At 43.1% G+C, this 27,534-nt stretch overlaps 1 protein-coding gene across 1 annotated transcript; it reads right to left on the bottom strand.

Annotated features, from left to right (window-relative positions):
• Window positions 1-426: 426 nt before the first annotated feature.
• VSIG1 (V-set and immunoglobulin domain containing 1) lies at window positions 427-17,119 on the bottom strand. Its single transcript, XM_080653963.1, has 5 exons — window positions 16,927-17,119; window positions 8,611-8,766; window positions 8,115-8,234; window positions 1,815-1,962; window positions 427-1,002 (listed from the first exon to the last, which is right to left on the bottom strand). The coding sequence occupies exons 1-5, from the start codon at window positions 17,021-17,023 to the stop codon at window positions 711-713; spliced, it is 813 nt and encodes a 270-aa protein (XP_080510089.1). The 5' UTR covers window positions 17,024-17,119; the 3' UTR covers window positions 427-710.
• Between the last annotated feature and the right edge of the window lie 10,415 nt (window positions 17,120-27,534).

The raw sequence follows: 27,534 nt of genomic DNA, 5'->3' as shown, positions 1-27,534 counted from the left end.
CTGCATTACTTTGCATTTAGAAATTGGGTTATTTTAAAAAATTGCTATGCTCAAATAGTGAATAGCAGTGTGGTTCCTTTGGAAATCTAATATGATAAATGAAGCATTAATTTTAAGACCTAGTTTTAAATGCTATGTACCAATCAATATGAACCCTTTAAATAATCTTCTCTGGAATTTTTAAAGATTATTTTCCCAATCTTGGATATGGTAATGGTGAATTCTTTTCTTGGTGGTTAATGTGAAGATGGGAAGCATTGAACTAATCCTAGAAATAATATTGAATCCAATTAAAGCCACCTTGTCATGTGTGCATGTGGAATGTAACAAAGAGTAGCTAAAAATACAGAAATAAGATTTTCTGAAATACTACACAAGTGTTAGTTGTATATATAGATGTCAAAACATATCAACACATCAAACTGTACACTTGAAATAGGTGCAGTTTATTCAACTGAATTGGAAGTCACTTGCTTTTATAATTAGTTAGGTTTATGTGTTAGTAAAATTGTAAGCACATTTTACTGGTAAGGCAGGAACCCTTGCATTTATTTAGTAGTTATCTTGACCTGTTTATTTTGGATTGATAGTAGGAGCACCTTGTTAGAAGAGGTTTGGTCAGAATGGAGGGAGGTAGTGGGTGATCGGTTAGGTCAACTGAATTCTAAGCGCCAGTAGTTGGTTCCTCAGTTAGGCTACCAGCCTATGACTTATTCTGGTTTTTCCTCATCACACAAGGCTTCAGTTGCAATCCCAGGCTCTGGATCTGGCTTGGGTTTGGGCTCCGGTTCCAGCTGGATCTCAAGCTCAGGCACCGGGGCAGGCTCAGGTCCTGGAGCAGGCTCCAGGGAAGGCTCAGGAATGGTGATAGGCCCATGATCTGCCCCCAGGATGGTATCAGGTTCAGTCTCAGGGAAGGAAGTTGGTGTTGCTTCCAGTTGAATAACATCTTCAGATGGCATTGTCTCAAACTCTGTAACTCTGTTTGTCGTTGTCATTGGTCTGCAGGAAGAAGGCCCAGAGAAGACCAAGTTAGGGTTTGACATTTCACGTGGAGCCACAGGTTTCAGTGACCATAGGTCCCAGTCTGTTTAAGACCTCTGTGATTTCTGATATTCTGATTCACTGTTAACCACGTGTCTCAATTTTGGGTGCAGAAAGGTTATGTCTCAACAATATCATTAGAGTTCAAGAGAGAAAAACCAGTGTTCCAAATGTGGGAAAACATATCAAGGTGAAAGGATCTATTCATCTAGTAAAGTCTTTGAGGGCCAAATCCATGACTCGGGTGTATCTCTAGCTCACACTTCATCTGGCACAATACTTGGCATCTGGTTGGTGCCCAATACATAGTTGTGGAAGCATAGAAATGGCAAGATGAACAAGTGTGATATACATTCAATAAGAAATGGCAGAGTGGTCAAGAGCATAGGCTGTGGGCCCAGTCACATTCTGACTTCTGTAGGCCATACACACTTATGCCTTTGTGGGCCCCTTGTTCCAAAAAAAAATATTGAAAATTATATTTTATGACCGTTTGGTAGAAAAACAAGTATACTAATATGATAAATCATTTTCTTAGACCTAAAATGGTTATTGTGGTTAAATAAGTTGACATAAAGTGCTTAGAACACTCTGAAACACAGGACTCAGTAAACAGTACCCAACATGATTCTTTTATATAAGTCGTGAGAATGAAGAGAAAGATACCCCTGATATTTTATGCTAAAAGGAGTGCTTAGGAAGAGCTGACTGAAAGAGATATGCCAGAGAAATGAATATATTCAAGTAAAGACAACAAATTAAGGTCTTACTCAAGTTCTGTGGTAGTTTTAGAATTTCTCTTCCTTTCCTTCCCCTTTGCCTTTGCCTTGCTCCTTGCGAAGCACACCGCAAAGGTGATAATGGCAGCACCCGCTAGGGTACCCACCAAGGCCCCAACAATGATTCCAACTTCTGGATCTGGAGGATACAAGCAGCTGGTTATTAAAGTGGAATATATTGTCTCTGCTTCATACATGTACTTTTGTGACAGGGGGGAATATTTGGGGCATTCATAGATTGGGAAATATTGGACTTGCAAAGGCTGGGAGTATGAGCCCCTAGAACTCTGCCAGTTGGACTCAGGGGGGAAGAATGATGGCTGGGTCAACTATGTAGCTTACCCATTCACATCTACACACATGAATTAAAAATATGCCAACTTGGGGGAGGTAGCATCACTTTCAAAATGGGGCATCATGCTATGCACCAAGAGGTCGCTGGTTTGATTCCTGGTCAGGGCACATGCCCTGGTTGCAGGCTCGATCCTCAGTAGGAGGCATGCAGGAGGCAGCCAATCAATTTTTCTCTCATTAATGTTTCAATCTCTCTCTTTCCCTCTTCCTTCCTCTCTCTAAAATCAATAAAAACATATTTTTAAAAACTTTATATTTAAAAAATGGAGTTTATAGGAGTCTTCAATGTGCATTTGCTTGGTGAGTGAAAGAGACAACATGGAGCTGCACTCTGGTGACCAGAGAAATGATGTCTGTTACAGGCAGGTACATTTCAGCAGGTTTTCCCAGAGAATAGGTCAAGTAGGTCCCTACATTCTTTCTCATAGTTTCCATGCTCACTATGGAGCCTCATGCATTCTGGCTACTGGAAAGGGATATGTCCATTCCATAAACTGGTTTATTAGATCAGTCTATAGAGAAACTTAGTGTGGATGATTCAGCTGAACATGAGACTTTATTGTCCCCAAGAGGCCATGTCTGTGTTCTAGAAAGGCTCATGCCCATCCATCTCCTTCCAAATAAGAATGGACATCTTATATTTTGAGACTAAAGGCTAGTTGAATTGCTGGATTATTCTTTCAACATTCTATGATTAAAGGAATACATGTGCATAATTTAGAAAGTCAAACAGTTCCACTAGCCAGGGGTCCTCAAACTTTTTAAACAGGGGGCCAGTTCACTGTCCCTCAGACCGTTGGAGGGCCGGACTATAGTTTAAAAAAAAACTATGAACAAATTCCTATGCGCACTGCAGGCCCGGGACGAGTTGGCTGCTAAGCAGGACAGGCAGCGGCACCCAGCGGGCCCGATAAATATCCTCGGCGGGCCGCATGTGGCCCACGGGCCATAGTTTGAGGACCCCTGCACTAGGCTCTAACAAAAACAAACCAAAACAAAAATCACTAGTCCCCAATCTCTCAGTCCCATTCACTAGAGACAATCATTTTTAAGTATTTTGTAATCTTCTAAAATGTGCCCCCATGTTTCTATTATGCTTGTTCTAATATGTTCTGCCTTTTCCAATTTTGGTTATTTCCTATTGACTTTCTACTCTGGAAGTTGAAGGTTTAACTCTCTTACACCATTCCCCTCACACCCTACCACATTCTCCTTATATATTTACTAGTGGCCCAGTGCACGAAATTCGTGCACATTAAAAGGGGAACCCAGAGTCAAGTCCCTGCCCACCCACATGCACCTCAAAATTGCGTGAGACCCAGACCCAGCCACCTCCACCCCATTGGGCTAGATCCAGACCCGGCCAGTCGCACCCTTGTCAAGCTCCTCCGGACAGGGGGCGTAGCCTTAGGTCCCCTGGCCCTGTGCCAGGACGGAGGTGTGGCCTGAGGTCCCCCAGATGGGGCGTGCCTTGAGGTCCCCTGTCAAGCCCCACCAGGTGGGGGACTCAGCCTGAGATCCCCTGTCAAGCCCCGCTGGGTGGGGGGCATGGCCTGAGGTCCCCCATCAAGCCCCACTGGCAGGGGGGTGCAGCCTCAGGTTCCCCATCAAGTCCCATAGGGCTGGGAGTGCAGCCTGAGTTCCCCCAACCCAGCACTGGGGGTGCACCTTGAGGTCCCCCGTCAAGCCCCGCTGGGTGGGGAGCACAGCCTGAGGTCCCATGTCAAGCCCTGCCAGGCAGGGGGGCACAGCCTCAGGTCCCCTGGCCAGGTGCTGGGGCGGGGGGTGCGGCCTGAGATCCCCTGGCCTGTTGCCGGGGTGGGGGGCGTGGCCTGAAGTACCCTGTCAAGCCCCACCTGGTGGGGGGCACAGCCTGAGGTCCCCTGGCCTGGCGCTGGGGTGGGGGGAGCAGCCTGAGGTCCCCTAGCCCAGCACCAGGACAGGAAGCATACCTTGAGGTCCCCCATCAAGCCCTGCCGGGCGGGGGGCGTGGCCTCAGGTCCCCTGGCCTGGCACCGGGGCGGGGGTCACAGCCTGAGGTCCCCGTCAAGCCCCACCAGGTGGGAGGCATGGCCTGAGGTCCCCCAGCCTGGTGCCAAGGCAGGAGGTGTGGCCTGAGGTCCCCCAGCCTGACGCCAGGGCGGGGGGCATGGCCTGAGGTCCCCTGTCAAGCTCTGCTGGGTGGGGGGCGTGGCCTGAGGTCCCCTGTCAAGCTCTGCTGGGTGGGGGGGGCGTGGCCTGAGGTCCCCTGTCAAGCCCAACGGGGGCGTAGCCTCAGGTCCCTGCTGATTGCTCATTAAGGCTCCTTAAGGGAACTTGGCCTAAGCTTTGGGTGCAGCCATCTTTGTGAAGGAGTGATGGTCAATTAGCATATTCCCTCTTTATTAGATAGGATGGCACAAGTTGTAGTTACTAGTAAATCCAAGTTTGCAATATTATGACTATAGCTAATACTATGTCCACAGCTGCAGAACATAGTATTAGTATGAGTCTCTTGTACATTTTAAATTTTTTCTGAGGTAAATAATTGCCTCATTTGGTGATTTTTAAAAATGGATTATTGCTAATCCCCCAAATTTCCAGTAAAACTATTGTACTCCTTTCAATAGACTCAAACACATAGAATAATCTATAGGTTTCTTATGTTGTTTTATTTTCTTCAGAGACATCCTTGCTGGAATCCTCCATCCTCCTCTCCCAGCATGGACTGGCTGTTCTCCTGCTCTATTGTCATCCTTCAACCTCTTTTCACCTTTATCCTTATTTTATAGATAAAGTTCCTTCAAGATACAGCTCAAATAGCACTTTATTGGTAAAGCTGGCCCTGGTTGTATAAGCATAATTAATTATTTCTTCTTTAATGTCCTATAGACCCTGTGCAGACCTTTATTATAGCATTTAACACATTTTAGTATCTGTTTGTCTCTCTAGCAAAACTGTGAGCTCCTTGATTGTAAGACACATACCTTATTAATCTCTGTTTCTCAATCATCTAGGACAGTCCCTGTTATATAGTAGATATTCAGTGAATATTTGAGGAAGGCAGAGAGGCAGGTAGGCAGGAAAGAAGGAAGGGAGGAAGGGGAGAGGAAAGGAAGGAGGGAGGGAGGGAGGAAGGGAGGGAGGAAGGAAGGAAGGGAAGAAGGAAGAAGGAAGGGAGGGAGGGAGGGAGGGAGGGAGGGAGGGAGGGAGGAAGGAAGGAAGGAAGGAAGGAAGGAAGGAAGGAAGGAAGGAAGGAAGGAAGGAAGCCAAGTGTCAACATCACTGGAAAGAGGATTCAAAAGGAAGAGAGGTTTAAGTATAAATCCTAGGTGTCTCTACATCTGCTGTATTACTTTACCTCTGGAAAGGTAAAATGAGATTGGGGAAGATCCAGAGAAAAACAGCAGAAATGGATCAAGTGACTGGGGGGTAGAATGGGGCCACAGAAAGGACAGACCAAAAAGATGAAATTTCTTCACTTTGAATAAAAATAGCTGAAAGTGATGTAAGAATGAAGGTGTATCCTGGAGTTGGAAAAATGTTTGGATCAGGGCAAATAAAAGGAAGAATGCTCAGCTTCATAGGAAAGTAATGGAACTGGCCACCTGTATATTGTATGTATTAAAACCACAGATGCAAAGTAAGTTAGGAAAAAGGAATAGATGACATGATCCTAAGTGTTAAGTGATCTTTGAGAGGTATAGCAAGATATCCTTTATGGAGGCTTGCCATTGACGGGTCCAATTTGACAATTCCAAGCCCTCAAATCTATGATTAGTAACTAAGACCTTTGAACTGGAAGGTTGAGGTTTAGAGGCATCCAGACACTGCCAGTTACTAACTGGATTACCTTGGGCATATAACTTACCTCCCTGAACTTCATTTCTTTCAGTAAAATGAGACTAACAAACCCTGCCTCCTAGATAGGGTATTTGGAGGACTGAGTGAAGTAATGCTCACAGTACCTGGCTGTGTGTCTGGCACATAATTTGTGCTCCACAAATAGTAGCTACTGTGACTGTAGGTGTGAGTATTCTTATTACTATTATTATCAGGGGCATATCTTAACAAATTAGTTAAGAACTGGAAAATTTGTGAGCTCCATGTTTGACATAGATTGCTACAGTTTCACCTTGATTTACCAACAGCACAACAAAGAAAATGTAGCCTAGTACTATCAATGAGGCTGTTGTTCTATTTATTAAATAATAATTCCTACTTTCTAGAGATTTTGTGAGGGTTAAACAAATTTATTTTTATAAACATTTTAGGGCAGTGTGTGGCACATATTAAGTATTGTGTGAACAGTAGATATTATGATGGTAATGCATCATATCCTGTACTAGAGGCCCGGTGCATGAAATTCGTGCACGGGGGGTGGGTGTGTCCCTCAGCCCAGCTTGCACCCTCTCCAATCTGGGGCCCCTCGAAGGATGTCCGACTGCCCATTTAGGCCCAATCCTACCGGGATCGGGCCTTAACGGGCGGTTGGACATCCCTCTCACAATCCAGGACTGCTGGCTCCCAACTGCTTGCCTGCCTGCCTTCCTGATTACCCCTAACCACTTCTGCCTGACAGCCTGATCACCCCCTAACCACTACCCTGCCAGCTTGATTGATGCCTAACTGCTCCCCTGCTAGCCTGTTGGCCCCTAACTACCCTCCCCTGCAGGCCTGGTCACCCCTAACTGCCCTCCCCTGCAGGCCCGGTTGCCCCCAACTTCCCTCCTCTGTCAGCCTGGTCACCCCTAACTGCCTTCCCCTGCAGGTTGATTGGCCCCAACTGCCCTCCCTTGCAGGCCTGGTCCCTCCCAACTGCCCTCCCCTGCTGGCCATCTTGTGGTGGCCATCTTGTGTCCACATGGGGGCAGCCATCTTTGACCACATAGGGGCAGCCATCTTGTGTGTTGGAGTGATGGTCAATTTGCATATTATTCTTTTATTATATAGGATTAGATAGGCTAGAGGCCTGTTGCATGGGTGGGGGCCAGCTGGTTTGCCCTGAAGGGTGTCCCGGATCAGGGTGGGGGTTCCCTTGGGGCGTGGGGCAGCCTGGGCGAGGGGCCTGTGGTGGTTTGCAGGCTGGCCACACCCCCCAGTGACCCAAGCAGAGGCCTTGGTATCTGGGATTTATTTATCTTCTATAATTGAAACTTTGTAGCCTTAAGCAGAGGCCAAGGCAGGCCAGGGCTGCGGAAACTTGGCTTCCTCCATTGCCAGGGGCAACTCAAGCCTCCTGCTCTCTCCAGTTCCATGGCTGCTGCCATTTTTGTTGGGATTTATTTATCTTCTATAATTGAAACTTTGTAGCCTTAAGTGGAGGCCAAGGCAGGCCAGGGCAGGCGGAAAGCTTAGCTTCCTCCATTGCCGGGGAAACCCAAGTCTCCTGCTCTCTCCATGGCTGCAGCCATCTTGGTTGGGTTAATTTGCATACTCGCTCCTGATTGGCTGGTGGGCATGGCCTGCGGGTGTAGCGGAGGTATGGTCAATTTGCATATTACTCTTTTATTATATAGGGTAATACACAAATAGACCAAACAGTCTCTATGACGCGCACTGACCACCAGGGGGCAGACACTCAGCGCAGGAGCTGCTCCCTGGTGGTCAGTGCGCTCCCACAGCAGGAGCACTGCTCAGCCACACACCTGGCTGACAGCTAGTGAACCCAGCGGTGGTGGCAGGAGCCTCTCCCACCTCCACAGCAGCACTAAGGATGTCCAACTAAGCCGTCAGTCGGACATCCCCCACGGGCTCCTGGACTGCGAAAGGGCGCATGCACAGCTGAGGACACCCCCCCACAAGTGCACGAATGTTGTGCACAGGGCCTCTAATTAACCTATAAAGCAACAAATCTCCAGAGAAACAGGAAGGACTAACCAGGACTAATTAACTTGATTGGCAGACCCAGGATATTTGACTTAAGGAGAAACTGTTAAAGTTGTATGATCAACTCACGTGAAATAGTTAGATCGATTTCACAGGAGCTATTGCCAAGGTTGTTGATTGCGGTGCACTTGTAATATCCTTGTTCAAAATTGGTCAGATTTCCAATAACCAAAGTCCCCGTGGCTGGGTCTGTCAAAACCAGGAAATAGACTTTTGAAATCTCTTATGTGGGTAAGGATGTCAATGTAGCAGATCATTCAATGACAACCCACTCCCTCACATTAGCCTCCCTTTTTTGAGGGGTGCAGGGTCCAAATAGACCCCTTGAGACTATTCCAAAGGTAGCCCCATCCCACCACCTCTGAGCCAAAACCAGGTTTGACTTCCAGAAGTTGGGGATAAGAACAGACCACAATCATCTTGTTAGAAGATAGATGCTCTTTTTACACCCCCCTCCCAGAAAAACAGAAGATTGATCTGGAAGATGAACAGTCAGCCACACACACAAGCTATCAGCTACCACACACACTATACCTTGCCAGGGGCTGCTGAGGGATATACTTACTAAAACTTTCTTTCACTGGGATTATGTCTTTTCCTTCAAGTTTATACCAGTGGTACACAGGGGAAGGCATTCCAAGCACCGAATGGCAAGAAAGAGATATTGGTCGGCCAGTTTCTGCTATTCCTTGAATGCTGCAAAAGGGCTTAGAAGGTTTGACTGTAAAGTAATGACAAACAGTAAAAATCCTGTTGAATGAATGACAGTCTATAACAATTACAGTCACTTCCTCACTTTCATTTTGTGGAACGTCTGTTGCTTTTTTTTTTTTTTTAATCTTTAAAACTTATTTTGACACTTTTCTATTTATACCACCAGGTGGGAGTAGAGCACCTCAGATGCAAGAACCTTTCAGTCTTCTAATTAGCACATCTTCCATCTGCCTCTTTCCCAGATCTATAACCAGGAATTTCCCCTTTGTGTGTTAAAATATGGCTTTATTAAAACTACCAAATGTAAGCAAACACTGAACAACTAGGAGTATAGTTTATACTCTTGAAGCACAGTTTCAAAGGAAAATATAACCCTTAAATACTTTGAGATAACCTATTATTTTTCTTTTAAAATTGTTATATTAATGCCATATTTTTCTTTTTCTTTAGCTTTATGAGTTATTTTTGGCATTTGTTTTTCTTGGGTGGCACAAAATGGTTGGAGGGTTTGAATTTGCCTGTGTCACTCATTGAAAGAGGAAGCCCATTTTTGGGGGGTGGTGCTACAGACTGTTGAAATCTTTATTCATTTTTCACTCCATAAGCCAATACTTGAGGGCCTTCTGACACAGTTCTGAAGTGGGGTGGGGAGAGTAGTGAAAGAGGGCTTTGTATTTCATGTATTTTGTACTGAGAGCAGGAGGACCACAGGAGGAATTTAAGTAGGGGAGGGATGATGGTCATTTTAAAATTTTACTTAAATCACTCTTACTCTTGTGTGCCTGAACCAAGGGAGAGGAGGAGACAAATTCAAGAGGTACTACAAGTCAACAGGATTTGATGACCAAGTGGATATGGGGCATGAGGAAGAAGGTGGGGTCAGTGATGTCTCCCAGATTTCTGATTTGAATATCTGGGTACATGAGCTTGCCATCATCCCCTGAGATAAAGAATACAGGAGGAGGCGCAAGTTTTCAGGTAAAGAGTGGGAAGGAGGGAGGGGTGAGGATGAGGTCAGTTGGGGACATAGTGAATTTTAGCTGCTTATAAAACACCTCAATGGAGAAGTCCCGTGGGAAATTGAAAATCTGAATCTCCTCACTCATCTTATAGCTCACAGCTTTTTCTAACCTTAGTCTGACAGAAAGATAGGTGCCTGAATGTGGAAACTTTCCAACTCATCTTCCTTATCTTAATTTGGATCTAAAGTCCTCCAAAGATGTAGGTTCTCTAACTTAGGCTAGTCAGACCTTAATGCTCCAGACTTCCCAGCTTTCTGCTCTTGCTTGAAAGGTAGCAGTTAAGAACAGAGCTTTGGATCGACACAGAATACTGGCTCTGCAACTTTACCCTAGATGTGTTTAGGAAAGTAACCTAACAGAGCCAAACCTCAGTTGACTCATCTGTAAAATGTAAACAGGTGATTATCTGAGCTCTGGCTAATCCGAATATATTGTATTTATATAAATGAAGCCATATTTATAGAGCCTTGCACACGGAATTGCTGTTGGCCACGAGCAGAACTAATTCCCACAGCTGCACTTTATAGCTTGCTACTGAAGTTAATCTTCCAATCTTAGATTCTAACCCACTGTACACATGAGCAAGTAAACAGATGGATATAGCTGTAGCCCTTTGAAACACTTCGCCATCCCTATCTTTTAAACAGGTGTTGTTTTCATTAAGATAAGTATTGTTTCTATGTACCTCTTCATTCTCTCTTCCTTTCCACTGATTTTCTCAGATGGGACAATTCATTGGCTATGCCTACCCTAAACAAGACTATTTAACCAGAAGTCCATTGCAACTATCATTAGATTTAGATACTGCATTTTTTTTTAAACATGGTGATTTTATAGCCTTTACAGCAGAATACAGTAATTTGAAAAGAAAATTAAATGGGGTATTTTATCACAGTCAGACACCAGGACTTGAATTAAATGATAGACAAAAACCTCAATGACTTGTATTCATTTCTTGAGCCCAGAATCAAATCTAGATAGGCATTTTATTTATTGTATTGCTGAACACATTTTCTCCTTTTATTTTTTATTAATAAAACACTTAGTGAATCTCTTTGAACCATGTCCCAAACTTATATATTTTCTAAAACTACTGCATCACTATTGAATTGGAACTTCATCAGTTAAAGCCCACAGTTTACTGCCAAAGCCATGGACCTACCATTTAACTGTTTTGCTTTCAACAGAATCGGGGTGGGAGGAAGAGGCTCACCTCAGAAAACAAAAGAAAATGCTTCAGCAATATCTCAAACCTTCTCTAAATATATCATTTTCTTTTATATGCCAAATTGCATAAGGAAGATGATTCTCATTCCAAATGCATACAAAATACTTATTCAAACTTCCACTGGGTATTTTTCAGCGATTCGTTTTTCAAGGCTATCATACCTAATGGAGCTCTCCTAAATGAATAGTGTCCAAACCACCTGGGCCTTTGCTCATTATTGCTGTTTTCTTCACCTAAACTGTGTCCTGCTACCTCAGCCCCTTTTCAACCTTACACACTCTTACACGTACTTCAATATTCAATGCAAACGTCACCTTCTCCAGGAAATCTTCATTTCCCCAAGACAGCTTTTAGTCCTTTCCCCTCTGTCTCCCAGATCTCCTCTCCTACCTCCACTGTAAGTTTTTAAATTATATATCTGCCTCCCTCACTAGATTCTGAATTTTTGGAGGGCTCAGACCCTACCTTTTACATATTTCCATCACCATTGCCTGGCACAGTAACTGGGCATGTGCTTGGGGTTTATTTAATGAATTTATGCATGAACAAGTAAATGCTTGGGATCAATCAATGTCCATCACTGGGTAATAAAAGGACTCTAAACAGTGCATTGCTAGGAAGATTGATCTTTAAGGAAATATTGGCACTTCTTCCCACCATTGGACTGCCCCCACCATGCCCCATCCCTCAGTCAGGGTAAGCAGAACAGGCACTCATATACAATGGAATTTGGGAACTGTAAACAGCTGCTTCAATTTTTAGAGAAAATTATCAATTTCAAAATATTCAAAAGCATTAACTTGTAGAATGCTTTTGTTTTGAGCCCAATTAATAAAAATAGAATTTTTTTAATTTAATAAATCTTTATTGTTCAGATTATTATAATTCTTCCTCTTTTTTCCCCCATAGCTCCGCTCCACCCGGTTCCCACCCACCCTCTGCCCTTACCGCGCCCCCCCCCCGGCACTGTCCTTATCCATAGGTGTACGATTTTTGTCCAGTCTCTTCCCGAACCCCCCACACCCCTTTCCCCCAAAGAATTGTCAGTCCACTCCCTTTCTATGCCCCTGATTCTATTATATTCACCAGTTTATTCTGTTCATCAGATTTTTTTATTCACTTGATTTTTAGGTTCACTTGTTGATAGATATGTATTTGTTGTTCATAATTTTTATCTTTGCCTTTTTCTTCTTCTTCCTTTTCGTAAAGAATACCTTTCAGCATTTCATATAATACTGGTTTGGTGGTGATGAACTCCTTTAGCTTTTTCTTATCTGTGAAGCTCTTTATCTGACCTTCAATTCTGAATGATAGCTTTGCTGGGTAGAGTAATCTTGGTTGTAGGTTCTTGCTATTCATCACTTTGAATATTTCTTGCCACTCCCATCTGGCCTGCATAGTTTCTGTGGAGAAATCAGCTGACAGTCGTATGGGTGCTCCCTTGTAGGTAATTAACTGTTTTTCTCTTGCTGCTTTTAATATTCTCTCTTTGTCTTTTGCTCTTGGCATTTTAATTGTGATGTGTGTTGGTGTGGTCCTCTTTGGATTCCTTTTGTCTGGGATTCTCTGCGCTTCCTGGACTTGTAAGTCTATTTCTTTCACCAGGTGGGGGAAGTTTTCGGTCATTATTTCTTCAAATAGGTTTTCAGTATCTTGCTCTCTCTCTTCTTCTGGCACCCCCATAATTCTGATGTTGGTACGCTTGAAGTTGTCCCAGAGGCTCCTTACACTATCTTCATATTTTTGGATTCTTTTTTCTTTTTGCTTTTCCGGTTGAGTGTTTTTTGCTTCTTCATATTTCAAATCTTTGACTTGATTCTTGGGATCCTCTAGTCTGCTGTTAGATCTCTGTATAATATTTTTTATTTCAGTCAGTGTATGCTTAATTTCTAGTTGGTCCTTTTTCATATCCTCGAGGGTCTCACTAAATTTATCGGCCTTTTCTAGAAAATTCTTGAAAAACCTTATAACCATGGTTTTGAACTCTATATCCAGTTGTTTGCTTTCCTCCATTTCTTTCATTTGTGATCTGTTTCTTTGTCTCCACATTTTGGCTGCTTCCCTGAGTTGACAGAGTGGCTTTGTGTGCTAGGTGTCCTGTAGGGCCCAGTGGCTCAGCCTCCCCAGTTACCTGAGGTGGACACTCCTGGTGCACTCCTTTGTGGGCTGTGTGCACAGTCTTGTTGTAGTTAAGCCTTGATTGTTGTTGGTATCACTGGGAGGAAATGACCTCCAGGCCAATTGGCTGTGAGGATCAGCTGTGTCTACGCTGGGAGAACTTCTGTGCTGGAGACACCCTTATGAGAAAAGACTTGCAAAAGCCTCTGTGCTCAGCTTGGATGGGGCGGAGTCTTAGGGCGAAGCAGACAGCATTGGTTTCCCATCAGCCCCGCCCTAATAGGCCCCTGTGTCTCAGTGTCCCGTGGTAATCGCTGCAAGCACCTCTGAGAGAAAGCCGCCCTCGAGTTTTGCCCACTGCTAAACAGTCCAGTTTCTCCCTGAATGAGTCTGGGTCCCCAGTCTCACCCGGAACTGGAGTTCAGTGCATTCGGGCGCTTTTGTCTCCCTCCCACTTGAGAAAGTCAGCCGCATACTCAGTCACCCGCCCTCTTCACGCACGTGCCTCGGTACCTCTGCTTCCTGCAGCTCCTCTGAGTCTCAGTGTGCTTTTCTCTTTCCTTCTAGTTGTAGAATTTCCACTCAACCAGCCTTCCTGTGGTTCTGGATGATGTCCGTTTTGTCTTTAGTTGTAGTTTTGAAACTGTTCTGTGAGGCAGCAGTTTAGGTGTTTACCTATGCCACCATCTTGGTTTCTCTCCAAAAATAGAGTTTTTGAGAGCTCCCAAATAAACAAAGAAATCCACAGACCCTCTGCCTCTTACCTTTTCTGAATCCCAGATGCTTAAGGAAAAGTCATGACACAGTCATTGCAAAAACAATGAACCCAAAGACTCATGGGAAAGAACAACTCAGAGAGAAAATTACCCTCAGCTTCTTATGGAAGTTGATTAGGGATTCTCTGAACTTTAAATTTAAGAATATTAACCTTTCTGCATAACTATCTCAGGACTATTTCCAAAATTGGCAATAAAAAAAAGTTTGGCTTCTTCAAGCTGTTTCTGATCAGAAGGACAACCCAGAGCCAGGGAGCAACAGAAACCCATTAGAGGACTAATCCATCAAATTCTTTGAACATGGACAGTATATCATTTAATATTCATAGTAAACTTGTAAAAACAGGATAGGAGTCATATCTCCACCTCAAAATGGCCAGAGCAAGGTGGACTGACTTGCCTGATGCCACAGAGTAGCCAAGTAAGAGAACCTAGGTCTTCTGACTCAGAGCCTGAGGTGCTATCATCTATATCAGACCATTTAGTTTCCATGTAAATGACTGATCTTCCAAACTAGAACATCAACTTTACCAGGAAATGGATTGTGTATACTTATCTTGTCTTTTCTTGTACCCCAATGCCTAGCACAGGGCTCAGCAAAATAAAAACAGGATTGAGCTACACCACTCTTAAAAATCAGTGCTTGATTACCAGGTATGTAGATGCAGTAGCAAACCTCACAGTGTATACATGGTGTATTTCTGGCATCACTTGAATGGCAAGCTCAGACAACCCTGGACATTTCTCCTGTGTGTTCACCTTGTTACTGAATGCTGTTTTTTCAAGCTACTCAATTATCAAGTCATTGGTTTGATCTAGTTCTTCCTTTCCTGTAATGGATGTACTCAGCTTGAAAAGAACAATAACTAGATCAGCTCCATTTTGGGTTACTTAGAAGTGGGAAAGCCCTTAGTTCAAATGGTGAGTTGGTCAGTGTTTACAGCCCTTTCATCCCTCCCTTCAGTACATCTGAAGGTTTGCACACAAGACCTGCTAGGCTGAAAGACAGGAGCAAAACTCCCATTGTCTTCTCAAATGGAGGTTGAAAGGAGCCCTAGAAATCTCTAAAGTTATGAATTTCGCAAAAGCAATAACCATGCCTCCAATGCTGTAAACTTTATGGCTCCTAGCACAAAGCAAGCATGCAATAAATACTGCATAAATGAACCACTCCAAATTCATTTGAAGAATGGATATGACTTGCCCAATGTCACATAATGCATATTTGTATATAAATAAAGTCATTCTCAACTCTGGCTTAACATGTGGCTCTTTTTCTAAATGGTGTTAACATTTAAATTTTTTGTTAAAGTATAGTTAGCATACAATAGTATATTAGTTTCAGGTATATAAAAATTATTTGATATGTATATACCTTATTATGTGATCACTACACTTAGTTTTGTAACCCACTGTCACCATGCCAAGTTATTACAATGCTAGAGGCCCGGTGCACAAAATTCATGCGGGGGGGGGGGTGTCCTTCAGCCTGGCCTGTGCCTTCGGGGGATGTCCGCAGGGATCAGGCCTAAACTGGCAGTCAGACATCCCTCTCGCAATCTGGGATGCCACATGCACCAGTGACCATACTTTTCATACAGGTGAAAGGCATCTTGCTGTTGTATGGGCAGCTACATTTTTTGGCCCTGATTATAAAAAGTAGTACATAACATGATCCTTCTGAGGCAGTAGTGCCATTTTCCCCATCTTATGGGTGGAAAAACTGAAGCAGAGAGAAGTTAAGTAATTGGCTTTGTCACACAGTTATGTCAGAATCAGGGCTGACCACAAAATGTGCAAGCCAGAGTTCATGCATGTCATTGCTACATCATCCTGTTTTTTCAGTGTTAGAGTAGCTTTGCCAGGTTTTAATTTTTAAATCTATGACACTGTTCCCAATATATAGGGTAGGGTCCCTAGGCTTGGCTGGCGATCAGGGCCAATCTGGGGGGCAACCAGCAGGCTGGGCAATCAGGGAGCCCCCATTGGTACCCATCTTGGCTGGCTGCCTGGCACCACCCACTCGCCTGCCCCACCTCCCAATCGCCGCTGCCAGTCACCTCCCAACCAGGGGCAGTTCCTGCATTGAGCATCTTCCCCCTGGTGGTCAGTGTGCATCATAGCAACTGGTAGTTCTGCCCTTTGGTTGATTTGTATATTATGGTTTTATTATATAGGATTATTGACTATATTCCCTGTGCTGTACACTACATATCCACAGCTTATTCATTTTATAACTGGAATTTTGTATCTCTTATTCCCCATTCACCTTTTTCACACACACACCCTTCTCTCTGGCAAACAAGAGTTTGTTCTCTGTACCTATGGGTCTGTTCTTGTTTTGGTCCATCAATAGATGAATTAAAGAAGATGTGGTGTTTATATACACAGTGGAATATTACTCAGCAATAAAAAAGAATGAAATCTTGCCATTTGCAACAACATGGGTAGACCTAGAGGGTATTATGCTAAGTGGAATAAGTCAGAGAGAGTCAAATACCACATGATTTCACTTATATGTGGAATCTAGAAAAACAATCCAAATAGTGTTAACATATTTAAAAAGGGAACCTCCTGCCTTTATTCAAAATAATGGTTTAATGGTGGAAATTGTGACTGGCTTAGGAGAGGTAATAAATTGGAAGCTGTCTCCCCCAGGTAGGACTGGCTATAATTGGAAGTCCCCAATGAAAGAGCTGCTAATGATCATTTAGTGGGACTATGCATTGTCCCATCTGTTCTCATTTTATCCTTCGGAAATAGGAATCCTTGGAGGTTGGGTCATCTACTGCTGTCTGTCATTTTGGCAGCCCTTTTGGTTTGGCAATTGTTTCAGCATGTTTTATGAGTGATTTTTCACTGTTTCTATATGGGTTGGGTTAGGTGATGTGTCTCTAGTTCCGTGATAATCAAAGGAGCAGGGAGGATATTTCTCCTTGGGACTTAATTGGCACCATAATCAATGCCCTGGCATATTCAAGTCCTAAGTTACTCCAAGAAAACCCATAAAAACTTGTCCATACCTAACACATTGACTGTGAGAATGCCTTGATTGTTGCCACTAAAATCTGGGGGGTTGTTAACATCGCAGGTATAGGTGCCACTATCTGCTGGTTGCATGTGCAAAATAGTGATGGATGCATTATCTGGCTCATTGGATGCGACAATTCGATCTTTAAATCGCCCGATGGATGCAGCTTGTCCACCTTCATAATAGTAAATCTAGGACAAAAAAGAGAAAAATGAGAACTGGAGAATGTCCAGGGCTAGGATAAACTACCTGGGAGCTCCCTCGATCCAAGGTTATCTTCTTTGATACAGTAGCATTTTACCCACATCAGGGAATAGGTCCCTGTGCAAAGGTTTTTCAACTCAGTGGAATACATCAGCTTCCTCACAGATTTGCACAGCCATTACCTCATTTGTTCTCAAAGCAGCTTTGTGATATCATTAGAGCAGCAATGATGGTCTTACAGACAGTAGACAGCTGGAGCTGATGGGATTCAACTCTTAAGCTTAAGTTAAGAGATCAAGATACTCACCTGATGAGTCTACTTGGATGAAACTCATTTTATAGGACACAAATGCCTAATGGGAAATCCAAAACCAGCACATCCCCCCCCCCCCCGCCGCCGCAATCTCATATACACACACACTTTATAAGCTTTTTAAAAATTGAGTTTATTTTACTCAGTGGGACTATCTGGACTATGTGGTTTCCCTGAAAGTTAGAATATTCATGCTCCTTTCAAACACACATACTCCTTTGGATAAGCAAACTTGGGTTCACCATGTTAGAATACCATTTCAGAGGAGAAAGGCTTCTGAGAAATCATCTAGTCCCATTTCCTCGCAATGGTGGTATGGGGGAGGAACAATATAATCCAGAAAAGGGTCTAGAAAGTGCTTAGTCAATGGAGCTACTACCTTTCTCCCCATGTGGCAGGAAGCAGAACTAGAATTATCATTTCAATAAGGGCATTCAAATCCAGAGAAATTAGAACCAAGATGGCGGCATAGGTAAACACCTAAACTGCTGCCTCGCACAACAATTTCAAAACTACAACTAAAAGACAGAACGGACACCATCCAGAACCGCAGGAAAGCTGACTGAGTGAAAATTCTACAACTAGAAGGAAGGAGAAAAGCTCACAGAGAATTGGAGGTACGGCAAAGGGTCTTTGTGCGCGCAGAGAGGAAGGGCGGCGGAGTGCCTGGCTGGCTTTCTCTGGCGGAAGGGGGAAGGGAGCCCCCGACCGCATTGAACCCCAGTTCTGACTGCACTGAACACCTATTCCGGGCGAGCCCCTGGGGACCCACGCTCTTGTGGGGGGAGTCTGGACTCTCGGGCGGAGACTCGGGAGCCGGGGAAGGCGGAAGACTGAAAGTCCGCTCGCGCCAGTGCGCACAAAGGCTGCGGGAGGCTGCCACAGGCTTTCCCTAGCGGAAGGGAGTGAGAGGCTCCTGACGGCACAAAACCCCAGTTCTGACTGAAGTGAGCCCCAGTTCTGACTGCAGTGAACCCCAGTTCCAGGCGAGCCCCCGGGGACCCACGCTCTTGTGGGGGGAGTCTGGACTCTCGGGCGGAGACTCGGGAGCCGGGGAAGGCGGAAGACTGAAAGTCCGCTCGCGCCAGTGTGCACAAAGGCTGCGGAGGCTGCCACAGGCTTTCCCTAGCAGAAGGGAGTCAGAGGCTCCTGACGGCACTGAACACCAGTTCTGACTGAAGTGAGCCCCAGTTCTGACTGCAGTGAACCCCAGTTCCAGGCGAGCCCCCGGAGACCCACGCTCTTGTGGGGGGAGTCTGGACTCTCGGGCGGAGAATCGGGAGCCGGGAAGGCAGAGGACTGAAGGCACACACGTGCTAGCAAGGGCAAGGCTGACGGGAAGCCAAGACTGAGACTCCACCCCATCCAAGCTGAGCACAGAGGCTATTGCAATTTGGCAAGTCTAATCCTATAAGGCTGTCTCCAGCACCGGACTTCTCCCAGCATAGACACAGCTGATCCTTACAGCCAACTGGCCTGGAGGTCAATTCTTCCCAGTGATACCAACAACAATAAAGACTTAATTACAACAAGGCTGTACACACAGTCCACAAAGGGGTGCACCAAGAGTGTCCACCTCAGGTTAACTGGGGAGGCAGACCCACTGGGCCAAATTGGAAACCTAGCACACAAATCTACCAACTCAGGGAAGCAGTGAAAATGCGGCGTCTAAGAATCAGATCACAAACGAAAGAAATGGAGGAAAACAAACGACTGGATATAGAATTCAAAACCACGGTTATAAGGCTTTTTAAGAATATCCTAGAAAAGGCCGATAAATATAACGAGACCCTCGAAGAGATGAAAAAGGACCAACTAGAAATTAAACATACACTGACTGAAATAAAAAATATTATACAGAGACCCAAAAACAGACAAGAGGAACACAAAAATCAAGTCAAAGAATTGAAATACAAAGAAGCAAAAAACACTCAACCGAAAAAGCAAAAAGCAAAAAAAAAAATCCAAAAAGTTGAAGATAATGTAAGAAGACTCTGGGACAACTTCAAGCGTACCAACATCAGAATTATGGGGGTGCCAGAAGAAGAGAGAGAGCAAAATACTGAAAACCTATTTGAAGAAATAATGACTGAAAACTTCCCCCACCTGGTGAAAGAAATAGACTTACAAGTCCAGGAAGCCCACAGAACCCCAAACAAAAGGAATCCAAAGAGGACTACACCAAGACACATCATAATTAAAATGCCAAGAGCAAAAGACAAAGAGAGAATATTAAAAGCAGCAAGAGAAAAACAGTTAGTTACCTACAGGGGAGCACCCATACGACTGTCAGCTGACTTTTCAACGGAAACTATGCAGGCCAGACGGGAGTGGCAAGAAATTTTCAATGTGATGAATAGCAAGAACCTACAACCAAGATTACTCTACCCAGCAAAGCTATCATTCAGAATTGAAGGGCAGATAAAGAGTTTCACAGACAAGAAAAAGCTAAAGGAGTTCATCACCACCAAACCAGTATTATATGAAATGCTGAAAGGTATTCTTAAAGAAGAGGAAGAAGAAAAAAGGAAAGATAAAAATTATGAACAACAAATACATATCTATCAACAAGTGAACCTAAAAATCAAGTGAACTAAAAACCTGAGGAACAGAATAATCTGGTGAATACAATAGAATCAGGGGCATAGAAAGGGAGTGGACTGATAATTCTCAGGGGGAAAGGGGTATGGGGGGGTTCATAAAGAGACTGGACAAAAATCATACACCTATGGATGAGGACAGTGGGGGGTAGGTAAGGGCAGAAGGTGGGGTGGGAAATGGCTGGAGGGGAACTATGGGGGAAAAAAGGAGAAATAATTGTAATAATCTGAATAAAGATTTATTTAAAAAAAAAAAAAGAAAAAAGAATTGCAATGACATTACACACACACACACAAAAAAAAAAAAAAAAAAAAAAAACAAATCCAGAGAAATTAAATGACTCATCTAAAGCCACAAGATTTTTATTATTGTAATTTAGTACACTTAAGAAAGATCTGGATTCTAGTCCCATCTTTATTTAAGAACATGGATATTTATATCATAATGGCAACTGTTGGAGCAGCATGGTAAGGTAGAAAGAGGCCTGGGTTTTAGCTACAGCTCTGCCTCTGACTAACTGTGACAATGTCAAGGGAGCTGGCCTCTGGGTCATGTCTCCATGGAAACCTCCTTTGTGATAAATAACAAAATTATTTAATCTTTCCAACCTTTAAAAGTTTCCACATCTGAATATCCAGAGCAATATTCTCCTAAGTATGATATGTATTCCCCAAGTATAGGCACGTAAGTTGATTTTAGGTATTATATAAATGAAAACTTTTTAGAAAGAGACATATATAGCACATTAAATCTGTGTGTTCATGATTATTATTGCTCAGGCTGAATCTAAGATAGATATTTTAAAAATTTTAAGAAACCAAGTTAGTATAGAAAACATTAAATAATACTGCTTGTGTACACATATATGACAAAAATCATAAAGACAAGACATGACTGACTGAAGCTTTGGAATCACTGATCCCTGAGGTTTCACAATATACACAGTCTATATACACACTTTGTTAGTTTCACACAAATGTGTGTAATTGAAATATTTATTGTTCAATAAACAGTTACTGCCCTAGTCCAGTGGAACTAATTAATATTTTCATAAAATCTACTTGAAGAGCTTTATGGTTCATTTAATTCACTCTCCTCACTTTATAGTAGAAATTGAAGCACAGAGAAGTTTATAGTTGGGACAGTTCTAGAACCCAGTTCTAATTTCTTGTGCAATGCTCCTACCTTAATAGGCTAATGAGAGAGGGAAGGTGATCAGCAAGCTGAAAGATGTTGTCTAGATAAATTCAAAAGCACTGTCCTTCAAGCAGAAAGCCAATATATTTTTAAACTAAGGCAGAAAGGTAGATTTTTGAGGGAAAAAATCAAAGGAAAAAAATATTTTAAAAGATAACAACTTGTCTCTCTCCTCTGGTTCTCTAATATCACCTAGCTTTCTTTTCCTGCCCTAAAATGAGTCACTTATAATTCAATTCATCCATTCATACCTACTGAAATTACTAACTTTTGCCCCAGAGGGGTGCTGTTTTACTGACAAACCAGAAAGCCAGTGTTAAGGTATTCAAGTGGGCCAAGAGGAAGTTCAACTCCTCAAATGTCTATTCCCTTCATTTGTCTTGACACCTAAGATATCTAGCTTTTCATTTCACTAGCCAATATTGGGCTTATTTACTTTCTAATCAATGATTTGAGATCCTGTGGATTCTTACCTGGGACACAGCCTGCAGTCCATGAAGGAAGCCCTTTACAACTTCAACATCTGGCCTATTCCCCTGCTCCCAGGAAGACTGGGGGTAGGACAGCCTGTTTTATATTGAGGTTTGAAGACACCACAATGAGATATGACACCAGTTTTGCCTATGACCCACAGTAAGTCTCAGAAGATCTAGGTGAAAGGGCTTTGTTTCTGCAGAGATCAGGGGGCGAAGAGAGTGTTTTATGCCAAGGTTAGGACATGAAAATAAATCACTGTAAAATTCTCACAGTTACGCATGAATCAAGGTGAAATGATCAAATAATCATGAGGCCCTGAACTTGTAACTTCCTTATGAAAAGGACCTTCACCAACCCTTCTACCCCAGCTCCTCACATTGGAGCTTATATTTTGCCCTCTCACAAATAATACTAAAGGGTGTCAAGGACAGGATGGGGTAAGTAGAGAGAACAATTGAGACCTAAAAGGGAAAGGACTTGGTCTCGGGATGCTGTGAAAGAAGGAACAGGGCTAGCCAGTGGTCAGACGCATAGGTAGACGGACTTTCTGTTAGGGGAAGTCCACACTGTCACACTGACCTTATAAAGAAAAAAAATAAAATGTTTTCCTAAACCTGCTTATCTAATCATGCAGGAAGGACTGCAACTTGATACCATTTTCCACAAAAGAATAATTCTTTTAAAAATCAAAGCTGAACAATGATCAAGGCCTGGTAATGACCCTGTGAGGCTTGTACACTTTTTAAAGAAAATATATGGTCAATTTAGAGATCAAAGCAATTGAGGTCCAGGAAAAGCCATGGATGTTCAATAAGCTACATCCTTGCTGGGGAGGGGTGGCTCCTTAAGTGGTGCTTGTTAATTTTATGCCCACTTGCCCTTTGTGGTTGTGTTTATGGCAGACTTTCCTACTTTGCCCCCAGGGACCTCTCTGCTTGTCCATTGGTGATGCTAGAGGCTGAATGTGGAATCATAATACCGTATTTGTTATACAACCCCTGAGAGATCACTTAGTCATGGCTTCTAAGGTTGAGGAACCGGAAGAAGCCAGATGTATATAAGAAATATGGTAAATGTCTAGGAGGGGCTGATGGATGGTGGTAAGATCAGAGAGAATAGTGGGGCTTATGGTGAAGTGGGGATCCAATACAAACAATGCTTTCAAAGTGTGGAAACAAACAAAATACTGGGCTGACCATCCAACATGCATCCACTGGCCAAATCAGGCCCCAAATCCTCCAGTTTGTAACCTCTGATTCATCCTCCTATATTACAGGAAAGGACACTGAAACCCCTCCAGGAAGTAATTTTCCCAAGGTCACACAATTTATAGTCAGACATGGAATTCAGACCTCCCAATTCTCACTGAACATATTGAAATGGCACTTATAGTCCTGACTTAGGCAAGGAAGATGATTTACAGGCAAACTTCTCCTTTTGGGGCCATTCCATCTCCTACTCCAGCCTGACTCTTCTTCTGCGAATTGATGCTATTTATTGGCATGATGCTTCTTCCCATGCTCAGTAGGTTCACCACACATTGCCTTCAACATCTGCCAGCTGCAATAACTACCTTTCCCCTCCTACTATGCCAAGTTCCCATTCACATGAAGCCATGCAGCTAGGAGCCAGATTTATCCAAAAAAGATTCTTTTCTCAGCTTTGTGATTCTGCTCTCTAACTAGAGGTTGGAATATAAACAAGAGGGTTGAAAGAATTCAGTCAACTTTCTGTTTGAGTCTAAATTGCAGTTAATAAATGTGTTCAGCCTCCAGAACTGATTTTGTGGGTTCCTTTTGGAAATGTGGAAGCATTAGAAGTCCACAGCAAACCATCCATTCATTCCCTTCCAGCCTCTTGCTTTCCTGTACTGTTTATAAAGGGGTGAGCCACAGAAGTGGGGAGTGAATGTTAGGTAGCAATGGTCTCAAGCCCAGAATTTTCTCTGGACTGTACTAGGGAAACTGGGATTGCACATAGAAGAGATGTAACACCAAAAGGAAGACTTTCTTGCCCACACCTTTCCCTTCCCAACCTGCAATTTGCCTGAAATACCTAGTATTTAAATAGCTTTTGGGGAGTGGAGACTACTTAAATTATTTTCTTTGGAAAATAACAAAATAAATTGCTACCAGTCCATAACACCTTAACATTCGATTAATTTTCAAACTTATCAAGAATAGACTCCTGAGGGAATGGGACACAGAATAGGTAACCTTTGATGGGAGGGGGCAGTGGGAAGGGAAGAACTTAGAGAGCTTCTCAATGAGTGTTACACTGGCATTTTGGACAGACAACTCTTTCTTATATGAGTCTATTCTATGTATTGCAAGGCATTTAGCATCTCTGGCCACCAACCACCAAGTGCCAGTATTGGCTCTCATTTATAACAATTAAACCAACATCCTTCCCCCTCATTTTAAAATGTCCCTGAGGAGATGGACACCTCTACTCTGCCAACATTTGAAAAGCATTTTATGTAATGCTATCTGTTGAGGACAGGGTAGGTTGGGGGAATCTAGCAGCCAGAGAATATGAAGATACTAGGTTCTGGAAAGAAATTGTCCACACTCTATGTGTGTTGGGGAGATGAGGATGGCAAAGGGTTTCTTCCACTATGGTTATTTTAGAAGAGTAAGTATTATCTGAGAGACCCATGCTAAGCAGGATCAAAGCCTGTTCTGTTCACAAGCAGCTGAGGTCTCTGAAATTTACCAGTGACTGGATGGATGGAAGAGGAGGCCACTGTTGTGATCAGAGGGGCACCAGACCACGTGAAACTTCCATGCTAGTCTGACTGTCCCAGGACCTAGAGTCTTCGGGTAAGAGTTCCTACTGAGGAAGTTATCAACTGAAGCTGTTCATGTCTTCCAAGAAGAGGGGTTTTCTAAGAGGAGGACCATCCTAATGAATATCCTGGCCTTCCTGGTCAGAAGACTTGTGGGATACTTCTGTAGACCCTATTAGGCAAAGGAATCCCTTAGAGGAGATAGTCAGTAAGAGATAACATCCTCCCCTGGGTATTGAGAAATACTAGGCCTTGGCGTCAACTGCTCCTTTAAAACACAATGATCTTGGTGGTGGGAGAATATAAGCCTATGGCAAGATTTGGCCACTGCCCTGCTCAATAGGGCAGCAATAAGGCCCTGACCTTTTGGAGGAGGCTGAAAAGAACTCCAGACATCAGTATGAGAAGGCTGTTTCAGTTTTGTCCAGGGTTTGTGCTGATCTGGATTGTTACCAAACTCAGACCCTCCCTTCTCACTCCTGAAAGCTAGTGCCATTGCCTTAGAGACTCCAAACAATGAAGGGGTCCAGTAGTACACCAATAGGTATTCTTACCTGAGAGGTCCAGCTACATCTTCCCCGAGTGTCTCTTGCATGCACCATTTTTAGACACTGACTGACTGCCTTTTCCTCCATACCCTCAGTATTGAGGCACCGGCTGTGCTGTGTTTGAGCAGAAATGGGTGGATCTGAGAGCCGAATGGTATACAGATACATCAACCCAGGAGTTGAATTGAATCACTCAGTGGTCAGTCTGGCAACATCTTACTCCCATAAATCACAGAATTGTCTAATAGCATATCAGTCTCCTTTTATCACACCCCAAAAGTTTTACCAGCCATTCCTATATTAACATACAACATGCTCCACAAAATTCTGAATGCATGGAAGTGTTCAAAGAGGAAACATTTGAAATAGAAGCCAAATTTTATTTTGGAAAAAATACATCTCAAAGGAAGATATCTGCAACCTCTTTGTTGAGCAGGTCTCTGTTCAAGGTAAGGAGCAGGCAGAGAAGGGGCCTATCCCCTCTCTTTAGCCACAGGCACCTGGAAGACAGCAGAACTGGAAACCAATTCTGGGCCAGAATACCCCCAAGAGTTCTGCCCCAGCTATCCAGCTATACTAAGTGTATCTTGTTGGGCTGGGTTTTCTAGTACCCATGACCCAGGGATATGGATGGAATAGGGATTTTGCAAAATCACCATTTTGTGGGTAGTATTGCTGATAATAATTCAACATTCACTGAATGGTTACTATGTGGAAAGCTTTCTAGTGCTTCACAAACATTATCTCATTAAATCTTGCAGCATTATTCACAGTAGCTAGGACATGGAGACACCAAAGTGTCCTGCCATAGAGGATTGGCTAAAGAAGATGTGGTACATAAGCACAATGGAATACTACTCAGCCATAAGAAAAGACAAAATACTGTCATTTGCTACAACATGAATAGACCATGAAGATATTATGCTAAGTGAAATAAGTCAGAAAAAGCTAAGAACCATATGATTTCACTCATATATTGGATATAAAACTGAAAATTGTGGACACAAACAGAAGTGTGGTGGTTGCCAGAGGGAAGGGAGTGGGGTGTGGGGGGTGAAGGGCACCTAATATATAGTGATGGAAAATGATTTGACTTTGGGTGGTGGACACACAGTGCAATATACAGATCTTGTATTATAGACATCTATACCTGAAACCTATATGATCTTATTAACCAATGTCACCCCAATAAATTTAATAAAAACTTAAGCATTAAAAAAACCTTCACAGTAAACCTATGAGGTAGGTAAGTAACCCCATTTTACAGATAGGAAAACTGAACCTCTGAAAGGTCAAGTGACTTGTCTAAGGTCATCCAGCCAGTAAGTAAGTGGAAGAACAATGAGTAGAACTGACATCCATTAGGAGGTTTCCACTGGGGCTCCAAAACTACTCATCTGGAAAAGCAGAGAGAAGAATATGCTGCAGTGTATGGAGGAAAATAGGGAAGAACTCAACTTCTCTAGATGTAGAAACCTAATAATAGTTATAATGGGGCTCTTGCTGGGGCAAGGAGGAGGAAAAGAAATCCTGCCTTTTCGGGGGTGATTTTCACTGTCTGCAAGCCAAGAGCTACTTAATAAGTAGCTACTTAATAAATACTTATTTGTTAATAGATTTTTTTACTAAAGTTGCTCTAAGAGATGTCCTTAAGCTCAAGTCACACTCAGTTCAATACCTATACCTTCTTTCTCTGCATTTCTAGGTCTAGAAAAAACTCATTGTTGGTCACAAGATCCTTTGACCCTGCATCTCCAAGCTCCTCACCAGTCATATAATTCAACCAAGAAGTGATCTTGTAAATTCCAATGTCAGAAGAGGCATACAGAAGAATTTGTGTTTTTATTTTTTTTTAAATATATTTTATTGATTTTTTACAGAGAGGAAAGGAGAGGGATAGAGAGTTAGAAACATTGATGAGAGAGAAACATCGATCAGCTGCTTCCTGCACACCTCCTACTGGGGTTGTGCTCGCAACCAAGGTACATGCCCTTGACCGGAATCGAACCCGGGACCTTTCAGTCCGCAGGCTGATGCTCTATCCACTGAGCCAAACCGGTTTCGGCAGAATTTGTGTTTCTAAAATCAGACTGGTATAGCCTGGCATCCAGACAATTGAGTACATCTTTGAGGACAAAGCAAACAACATTTCAAAATATATTGGCAAGGCCTCTCTAAATTCAGCCCCTATTGGCAAAATGAGAAGGAATTAATACCTATAGAGAAAGAATATATTGAAAAAAGCTAGTTGGGAATGTAAATTTTAAAAAGGAAGAAACATTGTGTGATTATTGTTGCCCACAATTAAGAGAGTAGCATTCTCTCTTAGTTGACTGCAACATGTGAGATCTTAGGTCAGGACATTTTGGATGCTGGAAACTGGTGGACTTACTGTTGCTGCTGCTGATGATGTTGATAACAGTGTTTACAAGGGTGAAAACTTACAGAATTTATATTATTTTTAAGTATTTT

The sequence above is a fragment of the Plecotus auritus genome (genome assembly GCF_963455305.1).
Source record: "Plecotus auritus genome assembly, chromosome: X".
NCBI classification, from domain to species: Eukaryota; Metazoa; Chordata; class Mammalia; order Chiroptera; family Vespertilionidae; genus Plecotus; species Plecotus auritus.
Note: the sequence above shows the minus strand (reverse complement) of the source record. Positions and strands in the feature narration are given on the sequence as shown.

Bases quoted from the DNA above. Each gene is read 5' to 3' on its own strand.
- VSIG1 (XM_080653963.1), bottom strand. From the start codon at position 17,023: ATGCAACCAGCAGATAGTGGCACCTATACCTGCGATGTTAACAACCCC. The intron at 8,767-16,926 runs GTATGGACAAGT...ATTACTTTACAG, and splicing joins TCTCACAGTCAATGTGTTAG to TCAAACCTTCTAAGCCCTTT. The intron at 8,235-8,610 runs GTAAGTATATCC...TGGTTTTGACAG, and splicing joins CCCAGTGAAAGAAAGTTTTA to ACCCAGCCACGGGGACTTTG.